Source organism: Taudactylus pleione, unplaced genomic scaffold, assembly GCF_031769625.1.
Source record: "Taudactylus pleione unplaced genomic scaffold, aTauple2 ptg000236l, whole genome shotgun sequence".
In the NCBI taxonomy this organism is placed as follows: Eukaryota; Metazoa; Chordata; class Amphibia; order Anura; family Myobatrachidae; genus Taudactylus; species Taudactylus pleione.
Genome location: NW_028284638.1, coordinates 4,849,412 through 4,870,005, shown reverse-complemented (window position 1 = coordinate 4,870,005; position 20,594 = coordinate 4,849,412). Strand labels below are relative to the sequence as shown.

General features: G+C 42.3%; 1 protein-coding gene across 10 annotated transcripts in view; it reads right to left on the bottom strand.

Moving 5' to 3' along the window:
• The window catches only part of TBCK (TBC1 domain containing kinase), a 328,992-nt gene that overhangs the window by 40,801 nt on the left and 267,597 nt on the right, over positions 1-20,594 (bottom strand). For all 10 annotated transcript variants that reach the window (XM_088479472.1, XM_088479469.1, XM_088479464.1 and 7 more), the window contains one exon: positions 11,256-11,415. In XM_088479472.1, the coding sequence (XP_088335598.1) occupies positions 11,256-11,415 (160 nt within the window). The remainder of the gene's footprint in view (positions 1-11,255; positions 11,416-20,594) is intronic.

Genomic DNA, 20,594 nt, shown 5'->3' with positions numbered 1-20,594 from the left:
GCAGGATTGGCTGCTAGCCTCCATAGCCCAGGCTGTCACCTGATTGGCCCAAATCAACATGTGACCCAAATCCAAGATGGCCGCGCCCAGTGGTCGCCGCGCCCAGTGGTCACCGCGCAGAAGTGCTGTCAGTCTCAACCCCTCTCACCTGCCTCCAGATGGAAGCCCTTAGTCTGCGGAGGCTCACAGTACCCAGCGCTGCTCTCCAGGTCCCTGCACCCCCGCCGGAGACGCCGCGCCAGAGCACCCGGAGCGGTAAGGACTGCGATCTCGGCAGCCTGTCAGCCCTGATCGTGACATCCAACAATGCCACAAGATGCAGCATCCTCAGTGAGGGCGTCAGAGAGGACTTCTTCCAGTTGATCAACCAGCCATGGCTTTGTAGCACTGTGATTGTCAGCTGTAGATGCTGAAGAAGCAATTCCGGAGACCTGGCTAGCAATAGCAGGTCGTCCAGGTAAGGCAACAGACGGACCCCCAGCAGCCGCGGTTGGGCCGCCATCACTGCCATAAGTTTGGTGAACACCCTGGGTGCCGTGGACAGTCCAAACGGCAGGGCCTGAAACTGTAAGTGGTGTTTTAACACTGCGAACCTGAGGTACTTCTGGTGAGCCGAAGCTATTGGGACATGCAGGTATGCATCCTGAATGTCCAGAGACACCATAAAATCCCCATGTTCCATAGCCAGTATAATTGACCGCAGGGTTTCCATTTTGAACCGAGGCACTCAGAGAAACTTGTTCAGGGACTTGAGGTTTAGGATAGGCCTGTATGCACCATTCAGTTTTGGAACCAAAAAGAGGGTGGAATAATACCCCATTTCCCTCTGGGAAGTAGGTACCAGAACTATAACTCCCTGCAGGAGCATAGAATGCATAACTTTCTCAAGTTCCAATGCCTTTTCCTGATCCATCTGAAGTCTGTAGCGGAAGGAGAGGCCGTACCCTTGAGAGACCACTTCCCTTACCCAAGTGTCTTTTGTGGTATGACACCAACACTGGGCAAACTGAATAAGTCAGCCTCCTACCTTGGGGTCCCCCAAGGAGAGGCACGCCCCAGGGTTTAGCGCCGGGCTTAGCAGCTGGACGCCTGGTACTCCAAGCCTGCTTCTTGGGTTTTGGGACCTTCTTAGTTCCTGACGGTCTGGAAAGGACTGAACCTTATACTTACCCTGAGGACGGAAGGTCCGAAAGGACGGAGTTCCCGATCCCAACAGTATTGGGGCCGAGGGTAAACAGGCAGACTTGGCAGCCACCAAAGTGTCTACAATTTTGTCCAAATCTGCCCCAAACAAGACCTGGCCAGTAAAGGGTAAAGTCTATAACCCTTTCTTGGACTCAGCATCCACTCTCCAAGATCGCAACCAAAGAGAGTGCCTGGCTGACACCGCAGCCGATGAAATGTGAGATGTTAGGAGACTAACATCCAAAGCAGCCTCATTCACATATATAGCAGAGTCTCTGAGGTAACCTACCAATTCAATTTGTTCACTGGTAGCTTCCAAAGGCAAAGAAACGCTTCCAAGGCATTTGCCCAACGTTCCATGGCCCTGGCCACCCAGCATATAGCCATAGCTGGCCTAGCGACCCCCCCAGAGAGGGAATAAATGGACTTTAACCACACCTCCACTTTTCTGTCCGTAACATCCTTTAATGATGACATGGACGGCATAGGAAGGGTCGCACTTTTGACAAGGCGCGTAATATGAGAATCCACCTGAGGAGAAGCTTCCCATTCAGAGAAATACTTCTCCTCGAACAGATAAGTGGCCTCCAACCGTTTCTGCGGTTGAAATCTCCTGCTTGGAGTTTTCCAGGCTTCTTCCAAATGTTCAACTAGCTGATCCGACAGAGGAAAAGCTGTTGCTGAACTTTTAACTTCCTTAAAGAAAGCATGTTTGGATTTGGCAGCCGGGGTATCCTCATCCCCAATATCCATGGCCACACGGACCGGACGAATGAGGCCGTGCACATAAATTTTGGACTTAGGCTCCACCTCTTTTTGGAGGAGCTCTGACTCAGATAAGTCCTGAATTCCCCATCATCAGTCGACACATCATCTTGATACTAAGACTCACCTTGTAAAATTTCCATCAGGTTTTGCACCGTGTTGGAGAGAATATTAACCCAAACAGGTTCAGGTGGCGCCTGGTAGGGGGTAGGTTGTAAAGGCATATTATGAGCCACAACCAGCTGTCGGGAAGTCCCCTGTGAAGTAAATGGCATAGCAACCTGCGGAGCGTACCCCAATTGTGGGGCCACTGGAGGTGAAGCAAGCCGACCCATCAGGTTAGTTAATGCTTGTGCAAAACAAGCCCAGGGCGGCTCTTTAGAAGAGCTGGGTCCAGCAGGTAATCCTGCATTCCTGGCACACAGGGTACACAATCCTCCCACAATAATCTCCCCCTCCTTTGGTCCTGCAAAACACCTAGTGCAGGACTGTGTGAGGGGGATATCAGCCTGTCCAGAATCACTTCCAGACATATGCATGTATGTGTCACACTCCTCAGCTCAATAACAACTGAACTGTGAAGTAAACTAACCCCTAAGCAGCACTGTCACCGAAAGGGCTAGTGTTGAAAGAGAAAGTAAAGTGATAGTTAAAATGGCTGACAGAAAAAAGATTTTACAGTCAGACAGCGCTAGCAACAGACACATACAATGCAAGAAAAACCTGCACTATACTGCACTACCATCAACTAACTAGACCTAGTAGGAATAGTGCTACATACACTGACCTGCTTGGAGGAGAGGTATGTAGGGGGACCCAGGCTCCGCAGCTCCCGGTGAGACCAGCGTTTGTGCACAATAAAATGGGCGCCGGAGGCGTGTCTGAGGGAGAAGTTCTGACTACAACCGCCAGACCGCAGTGGAAGGGCGCGTAGCGCAGCGGGGGAGGGGCCGGCTGTGCAGTACAGTACGCTCCCCTGGCGTGCTATTAAGCCCTGGGATGCCGTATGTCCTTACCATATGGCCCCATGTCCCTGGTGGTCTAGTGGCAGCGCAGGCGCAGTGCCTGGTGTCACACGCAGCTCTTCCCAGGGACCCCCCAGCCCTGGGAAAGTAAATGGACTGTGCTGCCAGCGGACGCCCCTCTTGAAGTGACCCGACTGCGGCCGAACACCTACGAAACTGAGGTGCCTTGGCTTGGGGGCGATGTATAGGAGATGGGCCCGGTGCATCCTGGAAGAACAAAATTAACTATTGAGGTGCCCGACGACTGACGTCATCAACCTATACTCCCAAGGTCTCCCGTGGAGCCCTATGGACCCTGAAGTAGAAATATATATGAATATATATATTGTGCACAGCACTTCAAACATATCCTATTAACTTTATGTTAAAACTAATGAATGAATAAAGATACGTTAAAACGAAGAACATGAAATTCTGCATCTGTTTGATATGTCACATAAAAACCATCACTATTAAAAAACTGCAGTTGAATCCAAGATGGCCACCATACTGGTGACACACTAAAAAGTTTCCCCCCACTCCCATATGATATGTGTAGACACTGGATTAATATTACCTTACTCATTTCCTTTTTATAAGGGTGTTTCCACACTTACGGACCACCTTGTATGTACATATATTATATATAAATATAATATATATATATATATATATATATATAGCCAATCAGGAGCCACCACTGCTGATTGTCTGCCGATCTGCGAGCTCTGATTGCCTCGTGACTGGCGGCGCTGTCTCTCTATGTCTGCCTGCCAGTGCGCCTGCTGTAATTAGCAGGCAGGCCGGCACCAAATCAACACCGCTGCCACCCGGGCCTCCTTTGGCGGCCCTGACAGGACAGGCCCACCTTGTGTGCGTGACCCCTTGTACCCATGGTCAGGGTCGGCTCCAGGGGTCGAAGCACCCTGTGCCCGCTCAATTAATAGCGCCCAATACTCAAGCGCTGCAAAAATGGGGTGTGGCCTTATTAATATAGGCCACACCCCCATAGTGATATTTGGAGGCGTGCCCACAAGGCACACTTCCAAATAACGTAAGCTCAGTACCCGTCACTAGCTGGGCTTCCCCCAGCCCTCTCCTGCAGCTGAATGGATGCCGTGTGCATGCGTGTAGCATCCATTCAGCTACTCCGGGGTCCGGCACCGCTGCACAGCTGCGGCAGTGGGGGAACCCAACCTCCCGATTCGACCACTTGCGGGCCACTTCGGCCCACTGGTGGAACAGCGGGACAGTACTGACCCGCTGAAATCGAGATGTTGGGGAGGGGTGCGCCCTCTAGGGGGTCGCGCCCCTGGTCGACCGCACTGGTCGAACACCCCAAGAGCCGGCCCAGCCCACGGTAGTTACGCCACTGTTTGCATGCATATTACCAAACAGTGAGTTCCTTTTCAGAATCAAAGGAATGGGGTTATTGGCGAGGACAGTATACACAAATAAAGGCCTCAGGTGTACTTCAGGGTACAGTCTTCAACCCGGGTATCCCAGCTAATTATATATATATATATATATATATATATATATATATATATATATATATACACACAATACAGGTACTGAACACAGCGCTTGTCCGAAACAGGTTATTTCAAATCAAAGAGTCTATTAAATCGAGTCCACTTAGACACACTATATTCCCAGTTCTGAAGGTGGCTGCTCACAGTTTCCCAGGGTTGACCTTTGCTGTATGGTCCTCAGATAACATGAAAAATATAAAAGGTGGAAACAAGCGCCCAATAGTGTGATACTGTTATGATGATTGTGACACGCACCATGCAAATATGTTCTGCGTACCGTGTAAACCTAATTCATAGGCATGTAGTATGGGATATTTTGGGAACCTCACTCCTAGTTCCCCTTTGCTGTATGGTCCTCAGGTAACATGAAAAATACAAAGGGTGGAAAAAAACGCCCAATAGTATGATATTACGATTATTGTGACACGCACCGTCCCTCATATGACTTAGTGAGATGATGATAACCGATTGTCACCAGGCCCAGTTAATGTATATGGGAACAAGATAACACTCTCATGCTCAAATTGGCTGGGCTTCGTCAGCCAATTTAAGCATCAGAGGTGAAACGCGTTGAGGACAGTGTGGCCAATGCTCTCTGACTAAGTCAGACACCAGATAAGCTTTTGATGCTTCTTTTTAATGTAATTGTTTTTTGTATATGTGTTTCATGTGTGTGTACTAAAATTTTGTGTAGTATTACACCATGAGAGCGTTATCTTGTTCCCGTATACATTAACTGGGCCTGGTGACAATCGGTTATCATCATCTCACTAAGTCATATGAGGGACGAAGAGTGAGGTTCCCTAAAGATCCCATACTACATGCCTATGAATTAGGTTAACACGGTACGCAGAACATATTTGTGTGGTGCGTGTCACAATCATCATAACAGTATCACACTATTGGGCGCTTGTTTCCACCATATACATATATAGTTGTGTTGCACAATCATATCAGTATTGCCTGTAATTTGTTTTACTTTGTTTATTACGTTTTTACCAATATTCGTCTGATTTTGAGCTCACTCCTTCTGCCTTACGTATCTTCTTATTATTGGGATTCAGCATCCCAATTTTAAGAGAGAGCATTCAGATTAAATTTTTTTATTATTTCTTCTAAGAGCGCTTTTTTTTCTTTTCTCTTTCCCTGTGTGCAGCTGAGTCTGACTCTGTATATAAAGTGCTAAGATGCAGCGGTCGCAGCTTTTTTCCGCGCCGAGTTCTGTCGTGGTTCGTATATAGATTCAGACTCAGTCGCACACAATTATAAAAGTGTTGCATACCAAATAAATCAGTGCAGTCTCGTGAAGCAGTTTGCTGCATCTTATTGCTATTAAAATGCTCATTCAAACAAAAAAGAGATCCTACACCGCAAGCCGTGACTTACTCTAGCTAGGCGACTCGCGTCACATGGCGCATTGAGGCTAGTTGAAGACACATATGTAGTACAGAAGTTTCCCCTGCTCCCAGCTGGAGTACTGTAGTGTTCTGGCAGACTGCAAGCAGTTTTTTTGTTTTTTTTCGTGGTGTGGTGGGTGTTTTCATGTGTTGTTGTGGACTACTTCAGGACAACTGGTCCAGGTAAATATAGATTGATATTGAAAGAAGGATTAAAGTAAACTTGTGTGCTTTTAAGTACATTTTTATATTAAACTGTGTCTGTGTGTTTTTTCCAGTTTGCCTTGGTTCCAGCTGGCTCTGGTGCGAAGGCAAGCTCGCACTTGTTGATCTCCAAGTGCCAGCTTGCCCTGGCAGTCAAATATGGCAACCAGGCCATGTTGAAAATTGTAAATTGCCAAAGATAACATTATTTAAATCTATTATTAAACATTATCTCTGCACCCAAAACCCTGGGGCTGGTCTGGATCCACGGTGGGAGATACCACACAGTAAGTAACCTCTCTATGGTTTCACCAGTCCAGGATGCAAAGACCAGTTCTGGGTATCCAGTAATCAGGGTGTTGGTTTTCGCTCTGATTTGGGCTGGTTATCCTGAAATCATATTGGTTTTCAACCTGATTTTGGGGTAACCAGCACTGTTCTGAAAATGCCAGTACTGGTTGAAAAGAAATGAGGGGTGGGGACTAATTATTTAACTGTGATATCAGGAAATCATTTATTTGGAGAGAAGTTGGTTGGCATGATGAAAAAGTTGGCTAGGTGCGTGGAATTCACTTTATGATCACTTAGTTGGTCAGACAAGTTGGACAGTTGGTTAGTTGGATGAAAGTTGGTTAGATGTGTGGCCAGCTTTAACTCTAGTTAGGTTTCACTATCTCATTAAACTTATACATAAGCATTTACTTAATAGAACATAAGGTCATAAATGTCTGTCTTTTGTCCCTTATCAATTCTTTGTATTATAGCCCTGTCCTCATAGAGCCCAATGATCCCCAATGCATTCTCGGTCACCAGGCAGTGAATGATGTACAGGGCTTCAGAAGCAAAGACAGTCTAATTTGTGGTTATTAAAAATCTGTGGTTGTTTCCGTATGCAAAGTGCAACTATTTTAAGATGCGGCTGGTTAGCAAAAGTATCATATGAATCTGGTATATGCCAAGCATACACATACACATATGTCCCACTTGTGCCCAACTTTTAAAGCATTTATTTTAGTTGTAACAAATGTTAGGTATCAATAAAACTACATAAGCCACTGTAATGTAGCAGAAACAACTCCCTGTGTTGTGTATGAAAAAAAAAAAAGTGTTTCACTTGGGCACACACAAAGCATAAACTATGCCCAATGCATTCGCAAACAGTACGCTAGTGATACAGTATGTACCTCATCATCACACTATGTTACTTCCCCTGATTACACACAAACTTCCCAGGCATACATATGCCTATTTCCCAATTCTGCGAACACACCCTTACGGCCTATGACTTAGAATGTAGCTCTCCCACTAGGCAGGTGGCAGCAGGCAATAAGTAAGCAGAATAATGCAGATCTGAATGGGCACATATGCAAGTGTAAACTTTTCTGTGCAAAGTGAGGTCACGTAAGTTATGATACAAAAAGTGTCCTAGTAATTGTCCGTTGTGTAATATTCCTGATTCTTGAGGTAAGTATATAAGTGCCCTAAGGTATGTTACCAGAGTTTGCCAGTTTCTGGAATTTTTTAACATTACAAAAGAGCTTTACACAATAATTTGTTATTTTTACAGAGCAAAGCACTATGTAAAAGTATAGAGAAGTGTAAAAACTGAAGTATGCACAGCAAGCCTGGATAGAATGATGTTGTAACTCGGAAATAGCACACGTATAGTTTGCCAATGTAATTTGTGCAATTATAAAGATGTACAGATGTGTCCTCATACATTTAGCCTACTTGCGCGTTAAACAGCCCTTCTAGTGGCGCCATGCCGTGGCATGACTCTGTAGCGCCTAGCGTCTTTTGTGCAACTTTTTACCTTCAAATGCGTCTTATTCGCACAGTGATGCGACTGAATAGCACAAGCAGCTTCTGCTGATTAAAATAATATGCAGCATGCCTGTGTTCTGTGGGTGAGTGCAGGTGTATCTGAATGCGAAACGCTACATTACAGTGTCAGCGGCTGGAAAACTAACGTAGTGTTTCGCATTCAGATAGACCCGCACTCGCTCACAGAACATAAGCGTGCTACATATTTTTTTAATCAGCAGAAGCTGCTTGTGCTATCTATTCGCATCGCTGTGCGAATAAGATGCATTCGAAGGTAAAAAGTCACACAAAAAACGCTCGGCACTACCAAGACACACGGAGCTCCAGCTTTATGTGTGGTGCGACTTGTAGCACACGGAGCATATATGTATTTGTACAAAACCCTAGCATGTGTGGAATAATCATTTTAAAAATGTTCCCTTTTCACAATAGCGCAACATTTGTTATATCTTGTTAGTTGTTTCATTTCAGTGTTGTGGGACTCACAGGAAATGTTAGGCTGCATGATTGTATTTTTTGGAGGGCTGAGGAATACTTACCATTTACTAATTTGTATAATTATCTACAGCTAAATTAAATTTGAGAAAAAAAAAATATTCCAGAATCACTGTGTAATAGAGGATTAGAAGCGTAATGTAAATTTCTGTGTGACTGAATACCTGAAGGCTCCTGGCAGAATTCCTTCACGCTGAAATCACAGCATTAGAGAACATCAGTCTTTGTTCACTGCATAAAAATATTTACGGTGATTTGGCTGCCGGACGTGGCCCTTTCACAACTTCTGATGATACATGCGTTGTTGTGCATATTTGACTTCCTAGAACATAACCTGTTATACATAATATAATTATCCTGTCATAACACAGGAAGGTTGAGGGTCATATTATATTAAAAATACTGACATTAGTTAATTACTGTGATGTTGTATAAATGAATGTCAGTTCTGTGGGAGCATTCAGCTTAAAAAAAAAAAAAAAGCTATAAAATTGAACGTCAGTAAGTGTCTGCCTCACTAGTTTTCACACTTACTGATGTGCAGCAGCGCTGCAGGACTAATCCAGTACCGATCCGCTCTGCCACTGCCAGGCTCTTCTGGAGGGGAGAAAATTTGAGCTGCTGCTGCTGCTTTTCCCCTCTGCAATAACAAGTTTATTTTTCCCACACACTACCCAACTATCATTTCAACCAGCCAATTAGTTGGCTGGTTAGTACAAGATGTAGTCAGCATCCCGGCGTGTGGGATGCCGATGGTCTAAATACCGGTGCAGGAATCCCGACAGCATCGGGATCCTGGCTCCAGTATCCCAAAAGTAAGTATCAGGGGTTAGGGGACAGTTAGATTTAGGCACTAAGGGGGGAGGGTTAGGTTTAGGTGTGGGGAGGGGTAGGTTAGGTTTAGGCATTAGGGAGGTAGAGGTTAGGGTTAGGCACCGGGGAGGGTGGGTTATGGTAGGGATTAGTGGTAGTATAATTAGTGGTAGTATAACCTACCCCTGTTGGAAATTTCACTGTTGCAATGCCGCTGTCGGTATTCTGACCAACGGCATCCAGACCGCCGGGAACTCATACCCAGCCCGTTAGTACAATATCGTCCTGATGTATGGCCTGCTTTAGGTTGGGAGGCCACAGTTGCAAAGCTAACCTTACACACACCTGTCCATGCTAAGGAGTCAAGGACAGGTGCTACTGTTGTTGATTAACCTTTGCAATACAGGTTGCGTCTCCCATATCCAAGTAATCTGAAATACGGAATATTCCGAAATATGGAATTTTTTTTGTATGACTGAGATAGTGACATTTTTGCTTTTTTAAGGTTCAATGTACACAAACTTTGTTTAAGGCACAAAATTATTAAAAATAAAGTATAAAATGACCTTCAGGCTTTGTGTATAAGGTGTATGTGAAACATAAATAAATTTCATGTATGTACACAAACTTTGTTTGAGCCACAAAATGTTTGAAAATATTGTATAAAATGACCTGCAGGCTGTGTATAAGGTGTACAGTATATAAAACATACATTCATTCTGTGTTTAGATTTGGGTCCCATTCCCAAGATATCTCATTATGATATGCAAATATTCAAAAAATACACAATATTCCAATATCCAAAATACCCCTGGTCCCAAGCATTTTGGATATGGGAGACTCAACCTGTACTAGAGACAGAACTAGGGTCAACTATAAGAATAAAGAATCAGCATCTCTAATGCCTATATCAAATGATATAATCCAATCAAACACAAATGACAAAGACACGAGGCTAATAATGTACTTTATCACTTTCTCATAATTAGGTTGTTGATACCACCAAACCATGCTATTTTTACATGCAGAAATGAAAGTGAGATTGAAGGAGGCAAATCCCCCCTTAAGTTGTGGTCTGCCACAGACTGTTGCCCTAACCAAGCAATTTTATAACGGACTATAATCTATTAAAGACTTTTTTTTTTTTTAATTTAGCTCCCAGAACTTAGTTTGCCTTTAACGTTGCTCACTTTTCTCCCAAGTATTTGCATTTATGTTCACAGTCAATGTGATACAGTGTAATAATAATAATGAAAATTGTTCCCATATACCATAATACAAGTTTGGGCTTGATCAAATTGTCTGCGATGATCTCACTGGTGCAAATCATTGAGACAACAGCCTCACTTGGCGGAGCTCGAATTTGCAATAAAGTCCTTGCAACCCCATTGGATTCAGAGCAAAATTATGCGAATTCGGTCTCGGAGTGGGCCGCGAGATGCGGTGCCTTTGCTGGCGTTTTAATGACGTGACAATGGCACATCGCACCCTTTACAAACAATTGGATTGATCCCTAAGTATTAGTCTTTCAGTGCTAGGTCTTTTACACAATGTAAGTCATTTTAATCAGTATGTTTCTCCTAGAATTTATTACTCCACAGATTTATAGGAACAAAAAAACAAAACAAAAACATACTTTATTTATACATTGCTGGTAAATGTTTGGGTGGAGTGGCACAAACAATTCATTCAACTATGACACAAGCAATACCAACAATAACGTCCAAAAACACATTTTTGCACTAGAAGTTAGGAAATTCTGTATCTGTAACACTTGGGCTGATTCAAAGTTGGGAGCAAAGCAAAAAAGAAAGGAGTACCTTTGCACCTAGATTTTCTTTTTTTTTTTTAAAAAAATTCCCAAACAAATAGTAAGTACTGACAGCTTTTGCATGTAGCACACAAATACTGGGCAGCTTTATTCTTACATTGCAATTTAGATATGAGCAAGGACATGCGCTGCCAAAATCTAAAACTCTCGGCACAAATTGCTCCCAAATGAGTCAGCCCCTCTGAGCTCACTGTACACTCACCTCAGCAGCATTTGTTGAAACAAGTCCCACTGATACGATCACTTTGCCTTTGAAGCTCTGAAGTGTGGCAGTTGCAGGACCCGGCACAAGTTCTCCATCTGCAGTGAACGCTGAGCCAAATGGCATATTAATACTACCAGGTATATGTCCGCGATTAAAGCTGTGACAAGATAGTTAAGGTACATACAAACAAAACATATCTGCTAAACTAAAAGTGCAAGTTACCCTATACAAATCAATTATTAATAATATGCTGAGGTGTTTCTGTGTGTGTGTTTGCCAAATGGGATGGCTTAGACATAAAATGGGCAAGATCTGGGTGGAACTTGGGTAAAGCTTATTTTGTATGGTGTGCTTTTTAAAATGCTGGGAGATAGGAAGAAGCACCTTTTATGCATACCCGGTTCTGTATGGTCAATGGTGGCAAAGCACACTATATATGAGATCACCTCATACAAATGTTTTACTATAAGTTACACTTCTGCTGCACAAGCCTACTGAATAGACACTTTGGCTCTGATTCAGGCGCGCACTCAGTGACGATATTTACGGAGTTTAGTGATTTTTTGGTACTGAGTGTGCTCAAAACCCCCCCTAAAAACCCTTACAGCACATGTGTTACACAGAGTGTATGCACAAAGGCACTGCTGCGATTGAGATGTGCGGTTCCAGTTGTCTTGGAAAAGTGCTGGGTGTTCCTGGGCGTTGTCTAAACAGATATACGGAGATGGTCAGTCTAATTGGCACGTTATGGGAGTTTCGCGGGCGTGCCGCTAAAGTGTTTGCGTACTCAGGCGCTAAAACATTTACATTGGTGGCCAAGATGGAAAATCTGCATCTGCCAAAGGGCTGGTGCAGATTCCATGGTGCGACCGACGGTGACGTCTAAAGACACTCAATGCAGTATTACGGCAACTGCAGACGCTGAAAGCGGGCGCCTCAGTCCTTGCACATTCATATGCACAGATATACATGAGGGATGGGCTTTGTAGCAGCATTTGCATAAAGTCACAGACGGGCAACTGACAGAAGACGCAGCCATGACCGCTTCCACCTCTGTATCAGGCTCTTTGTCTTATCAGAGTGTAAAATGGGCAATAGCACAGAAAAATAACATATTTAATGACATAGCAAGTGTATATACAGCATGGAATACCATCAGAATACACAGTTTGATGAAGATGTATATTTTCCTGATAACCATTATTACCAGCCAGCGCTTTAGGTCATTCTCATGTATACTGAATTTTAAAATATTGTTAATGGGACTCTAAAAAACAAAACTAACTGTATCTAAAATAGTCTCCAGACTTAGGTGAGTGGAATAAAGAGGCCTAATATTAGAATATGAAAAGCTAGGAAGTAAAAGTTTATTCAATACATTAGCTCTCAGTGCCATCACTGTTCCTTTGTCCTGTGTCTATCTCTTTTACCATAATTGGAGGTGTGGATTGGTCTCAAATGGGCACAGCAGCTGGCCGAAAGCCAATACATCTGCTATTTCTTTTAAAAGGACAAGTGTTATCTCACTTGTCTTTCTATCACAATTTCCGGATTAGTGTACGTTTATCTGTAGCGGTCAACGTAGTCTAAGTTTTGATGGCAACAGTCCCATTAAAAAAACAGCGACTTGACTATGGCTTCATTCATACTTAAGTGCTTTTCTTTCCCTTTTTATTATCTAAGATAATAAAGACCACATTGTAGTCACGTGTGACTGATGTATCACAATTCTGTTTAACCTAAGCAATCACTAGAATGACAATTTCAATTTCAGCAATGTATGAAAAGAGATATATATATATTCCCACTCTAAAACGATTATATATATATATAAATATATATAGAGAAAGATAGAGTGTGTACATTTTGAAGATATATATATATATATATATATATATACACACACACACACACACACACACACAAAGGGAGAGAGGAGATTATTTATCAAGTTTTTTCATATAATTATGTAGAAACTGCAGTTTCTGCATAAATTTATGAATTGTTGATATTGACTAAAAGCACAATGCAGAAGATTTCTGTGAAATCTCTGGCAGAGTGCTAATTTACACTGCAGATTGCAATCTCGATTATTATCAATGGGGACAATGATCTGACCCCTATGTACAAAGCTCCGAAAAGTGAAGCTTTTCGGATTTTGGCCCCATTAGTTTACACCATCTTCATACTGGGAATTTTGTTTCCATTATTTATCAAGACTCCCAGGGGTAAATTTACTATAATTCGAGATGGTGCCATTTTTCAATGCGATTAATCTTGCTGGAACTCGCCAAAAATCAGGTCACTTAATCACTTTTTATCTCTCAAATTTACCAACAGGCAATTTGAGGCAAATCGAGTTGGCCGATGGTGAAGCAGAACGAGATATCTCTCCCGAGTATCTTGTTTTGCAGGAGATTACTCACCCGAGATTGTAGTGTTTTCTCTCTGCAAAACTCTCCCGAGCTAGCAGCCTGCACATATTAGTGAGATATGTGCAGGCTGCTTGTGTGTTAGTCCTGCAAAAAATGGGTTAACTTCCTTAAAAAAAAAATGATGTGGGGTCCCCCCCACGGTACCAGCCTGTCCTGTAGGGTTCCACCATAATTTAGATACCAGCACCAGGCTGCAGAGCCAGTCCTGGTTTTAAATATAGGGGAAAAAATTGCGTAGGGGTCCCCCTATATTTAAAACCAGCACCGGACCCAAAACGACCGGGGTGTAATGACACAGCCAGGAGACCCTATTACCAGGTCTCCAGTGCCAAAGCATTAACAACCCAAGCCGCTAAGGCCAAGCCAGGGATCTCAGAAGAGGTGAGGGGTCCCTCCTCTCCCACAACCCCAGGCTTGATCTGAAGCCCGGGGCTCCTCGCACCCCTGGGCTGTGAGTAAGGGGGTAATAAAGTGTTAAATTGAAATAAACTATTGTATTTTACAGTCAAACTACAGATGCCAGCATACCTGCCCTTTGGCACTTGTGGAACTGCCAGCACCTGTACCCCCACTGTAAAATAGTTAAATAAAGACACAACATACACACCTTAGATAGTACAGATTTATTACACACATACATCAATCACACATACTTACCTGTACAAGCCGGACGGTGTGCATGGCCCTGTAAAAAATATCCTCTACTTACCTCCATCCTCGCTGGTCTCCGTAGCATCCAGGCGGGTCTTTGCAAAGAAAAAAAAAAATTCCATTAGCGGTGTATGTGTGTGACCGACTGAACAGTAAGAACAGTCAGGAGCCGCCAGCCAATCAGCGGCCACTAACTGCAGAGCGGCCACTGATTGGCTCCGGCTCCTGACAGTTCCCACATTCTTACTGTTCAGTCGGGAGCCAGCTAGCGGGGTATATGGTCACACATATACACCGCTAACGTAAGTTTTTGTTTTTTTTTGGCAAAGACCCCCCTGGATGCTACGGAGACCAGCAAGAGGATGGTGGTGAGTATAGGATATTTTTCTCAGGTCCTCCAAATGGCATTCTACTTTGACAAGTGGACGTGAACAACTGGCAGCAGGTAAGTATGTATGATTGATTTATGCGTGTAATAAACTTGTACTATTTAAAGTGTGTGTGTACTGTGTTTTTTAAACTATTTATTTTACAGTGGAGGTACTGTGATACTGTGCGGGCTTCGTCAGGGCCGTAGTGTTTCTGACGAAGCCTGCACAGTATCAAGCGGGTGAAACGCGTTGGTCACGCCCCCTTCCACTTGCTGCACGGACTCCAGAGACAGTAACACTGACGGTGAACCAGCGTGCACGCTCACCGCCGGAAATCCCGCCGCAGCGGCTGCCACTTCCCATCTGAGGCAGCAACACAAGCGCTAGCGGCGGACTGGAGGACAAGCCAAGGATCGGGAGGCTCCACATTACCACAGCTACACAGATATGTCAAACCTGCATTAAGGACAATCACCGCACAAGCATGACGAGGTAGGAGGTGCGCGCACCTAATCTAACAAACTGCTACCTTGTATTCATCACTACAGCCGACGAGCTGCTACTCGCTACAATTGTAACTAAGTTACCTACATACTACAATTTTTACATACCATACCAAGATTGTCTGGACTACCCAACTCACTGTTGATCTTATACATCGTTTTATATTGTATTTTCATTGTATTTATTTATCCTATAACCTTGAATTCCTATTCAGCTTTTGCCCTGCAACCATTTGTTTATATATTGATTTAACATTGCATGGTTACTGTTGATGTCAATATTTAATATAATTCACATTGGTACCATTTTTAGAGACTTATTGCGTATTATGTACCCACTCTATAATTTTCATGTATAACATCAACCATATTCTGTGTACTTATTAAATATTCAATTAACTACACACCATTGCATTTTTAATCATTAACCCCATGTTGCGCTAACAATTAGACACACTTTTTTCTTTACTATTTATCTTTACTCTGGTGACAACGGGAAACTCACCTGTGTCTATAGCCGCAGCATAATCTCAACCTAATTTTTCCCATATCCTACTCCCCAGGAGCACACTACACCACCATATATATCTGGATATAAAAGGTTATCATGCCTTTGGGCTTTTTCACTTTTAGCTGTGTTACACCATGGACCATTATGTATTTAACTAAAATGTATTACCACTAATCACCACAATGTACTTAGTGTGCCAAAAAAATTACCCATCCGTTTGTCAAATTTAATTAGGAACATAAAACTGAAAATAAGTTTCTGCAGTAATGTGTGTGTGTGTGTGTGTGTGTGTGTGTGTGTGTGTATGTGTGTATATATATATATATATATATATATATACATATATATCTGCTAATACCAAAGCCTGATTAACTTGCTGTCCAGCATTAGCTTAGTGTCTGGAATAATGCTCGGGCTTGGTATCTGCCAAGCACTATTTATAGGGCACACCGACAGTGACTGACACATATGTGACCCTTGGGCTAGATTACTTAGTGTGTTTTATAGTCTGTTGAAGAAACCGATAAATGGGTTCTGGCTATAACAAGTCTAGGCTGGCAATAGCAATTTGCAAGATGTACTATGAGCGTGCTTCTTCAATATTAAACAAAATTACATAGATGTCCTACAAAATGTTGCTAATGCTGCTTGCAAGCTGGGGCCTGAATTTCTAGGAAAGGTGCAGATAAATCTTGCAATTTCCAATACAATATATTTCTGGTACTTTAGCTCCTGATCCTCAGGTGTGAGAGAAATAGAAAATGTATCTGCTTCACCTGTCACATTGCTAATTGTCTTTTGGTTTTTTAATGAAAGCGAATAGAACGTTTATATAATGAAATTAGGCACTTTTTTTTTCATGCAGACTACTGTCTAAAATATGGCTCCTACTGAAGGGCAATGTAGGCCAATACAGGAGGTGCTACTTACTCTGGTATAATTATGGCCATAACACAGAGCTCACAATACAACTACATAATTACCCCTTTTAGCATTGCTGCCGACATTTTTCTTGGGAAGCTTTCACGTGTAATACTGCCTGAGCAGATGCTGTAGTACTGCAATGTGCATCTCTGCTGTATCGTGTATTTTTTCACATTTTAAATACTCCTGTTCAATAAAATAACAAACAATAGTTGGTTTAAACTGCCTAAAAAGTTTAATTTAATACAGTTTGTTTTATACAGGCATACATATAAGAGGAGGGGCCAAGTCAGTCACAGAGGAGCACTAGCGTATCGTTGTAAACATTTCACAATACTTTCCAATTAGCACCAAAACAACCACACAGGTAGAGAGTTACCTGCTGAAGAGGGGTAAAGGAACCCCTCACTTGGGCTTACCAGGAAATGCTTTATGAGGAACCCTCCTTAAGGAATCACCATGGAGGTCTCTGGCAAGTAATCTTCTGGATTGATATTATTTTCAATGGACTGTGTAGTAGTCATTTAGAATGAAGGATTTTTTTGGCCACATTCAGTATGCCCAATAACAATGACCGACGGGTAACTAGGTGGCTGTATCTTAAAAAATGTTTAGAAACCTAAACTGATTTCAAAATAGTTTGATTAAATATTGACAATTTGGGGATATTTGTCTTCCAGATTCTTCCCAGTCTCAGGATTAGCCTGTGTAATTGAAAATGACTTGGGATGAATCCAATGAACACAGAAAATGGATAATCTCCTGAGGATGAATGTGGTGATTCATTATAAGCAAATTTGGGCCACAGGAGATGCTCTACCCAATTTTCATGAAGTTCACAGATATAGCACCTTAAATATGTTCAAATTACTACTGCACCATTTCAGTATGAACACTAAATTGAGGATAAGCGAATGAAAAACTTATTTACATCCAATAATCAACAAAACAATCTCCAAAACAAGGCTATTGTGCCTTAATTTTTGCTGCCTCCATTTAAGAATGATTCCATACAATCTCGTGAAACATACAATTGGTACTTTTGCTTATATCTAATAACCCCTGAACTAATATATCTAAGGACTGTATCACCTTTTTACCTTTGTCAACAGGTTGCAACTGTATTTGGTTGGTTGTTGATCATTTTTAGTAAATTTGCATTTTTTTTCCACTTCCCAAGTTATCTTCTGTTAAAGCCTTGGGTCCCATTTGCATTCAGCACAGGATTCTCAATTATTTTGTTTTGGATAGAAGATCTTTAACATTTATTAATAGAGGCCACGAAAGATTAAGCTTAAACATTTTGTTGTCATGAATTTCAAAATGAATTGGCTCAATAACTTGGGTATGAGCAAGCCCAGACATAATGGTTTAGAACAGGGGTGGGGAAGCTTTTATCTGCCATGGGCCATTTTGATATATATAACATTATTCGTGGGCCCGGTACAGGCCATGCCCCCTTTGTGTGACGTCATATGGGGCGTGGCCACAATACCTGGTTATTACAGCAATGCCCGGAGCATCCTCTGGAGCTGTAAGGGCATCGGAGTGACCGTCTGAAGCTTCCTATCGACGCTCCAGACGGCACTACTGCATAGATTCTGGCTGCGGGGTGCCAGTCTAGGCAGCCTGCTATCCAGATGAGCCTAACAGAAAAAAGATCAGAGGGCCAGACCAAATGATTCCAAGGGCCTTATAAGGCCCCCGGGCCTGAGGTTGCCCATCCCTGGTTTAGAATCTTAGAACCTGGTTGATACTTACTATAAGATCAAACTGAGAGAAGGATAAACCAAGCGAGTCTGCATAGGATTTACTTTTTTAGCTGTCTCAACATAATAAAGGGTCTTGTGATCAATATATACAGTTATTGCATGTTCAGATCCTGCTAGCCAATGTCTCCATTCTTTAAATTACCATTTTACGGCATGTTGTTCATTGACTGCCTACATCAGAGCTGTTCTCAGCAGTATAGAAAAATGCACAGGGCTGCAACATGACATCAATGATTGATACTTGAGACAAAATACTGTAGCACCAACCCCTTAATTGGAAGAATTCACTTCAATGAAAATGGAAAAGGGTCTCTTAAGAGTTTTGGAGCCAAATGTAATAGGGTGAGAGTTTAGAATATGTCAAAGTTTCTCATACTTTTAATCTCGACCAATTTAATAGAGTTCGAAAACAAAGCAACAGAGAAAACTTGCATGTTTTCAGACTCAAAAAACTCTCACGATTTAAAGTCTCATCCACATGTTTTCCCATTTTGAAGATAAAACTCGACCAATGTGAACGCTCACTTTTTCTAAACTCACACCCTATTAAATTTGGCCCTTGGTGTTGGAGAAAAGGAGGAGAACCAAAAGCTTTCTTAAGGGACTCAAAATCTTATAATGCCTCGGTTAATGTGTTAAAAAGAGTAACTGAGAAATTTAGAATAACTCTTCTATAATAGTTGGCAAAACCCAGAAAATATTGAACATCTTTTAAATTTGATTCCAGTCAATGTTGGCTTGAACTTTGACAGTGTCCTTGGAAAAACCTTTAGCTAAAATACTATACCCAAGAAATATTATTGTATATGTGAAGTTGCAGAAGTTTCTCCTATTACTAGAAAATATATCTGGTAGATTCCATTTAGGATCTTGTTCTTCATCTTCTTGGGCCTGGGAGACCGTAGATACAGGTAACTGCACTGACAGTCTTTTAGAGAGATCCTGAACAATTTGTGAAAGAGCTTAAAGCTGATTAGAAAAATCTGTGCTAGAGACTAGTATCCATTGGAATTCCTTCCCAAATTTGTCATGGTTAGTTATAATGTCTTAAGCCTTCATAAGTGATAAGAACCAATCTTGACAGGAACTTCACCTACACCCCCGTTGTCATTGAAAACAATATGTTCACTGGTGCTTGGTTGTCTCCGGGATTTAATCTCAGAAAAATTATAATTTAGAGATGGTTGGCTGGATGGGATACTGGTTCAAATACAAGAATGATCTGAAGGCATCACACTTCAAGGTATCATGACAGTAAGGACAGATGATGCACCAATAAGGCACAGATGATTTGCTGGTATGCAGGGAGCAGCAGGACTATGCAAGATGTAGTACTCAAGTCACAACAGTACCTCATCTTCATAATATAGAGTAGCTTGAGAGGCCACAGTGTAAAAGCACCAGGTCTATTAGATGCAGAGTTTATTTGGCCAGCGATACTGTTCAGCATTGTGGAGAAGTTACTCCTGAAAATCTTGTAAAAAAAAAAAAAACCTGCTGTAGATTTCAAGAGACATTGAAGATTCATTATGCAAGTCAAAGACCAATACAGAAAAAGACAAATTGAAGTAGCTTAAATACTATTTAAATTTTTGTTATTTCTTGGAAAAGTCCAGGCCTTAATCCTACTGAAAATCTGTGGAATGATTGTACCCACCAAACCTGATGGAACTCAAGCAATATTGCAAGGAAGAAATGTCCCAATGTGAAAAACTGGTAGACATTTACCCAAATAGAGTGAGGCACGTAATTGCAGCTAAAGGTGCTTCTACTGAGTATTGAAAGAAAGGGGTGGGCGGTAGGAAGGGATAAATACTAATGGAATCAATTACTGTCTGCATCTAAGCTGCAATTAAAAAAAAGTTGTCAGCATTTGTCCTTAGTACAGATCTGAATATATCTTCCTCCACTATAAATTCATCTTACATTTATAGCACTGCCATTTCACTTGCCTAGAAAACATTCATCACTACTCTACTATCAACCCAATCTCCTAACCCGTAACTTCTTTGCCACCTTCACGTCACTCTGTGCCATCCTGCGTATCTTCCCACAGCACCATTCCAAAAGATATTTCCTCACACCAAATCCTACACTACCCCTTATCCAGACTTGGAATGACTCCCATGAACACAGTAAAAGGATAATTTCCTGAGGATGAATGTGGTG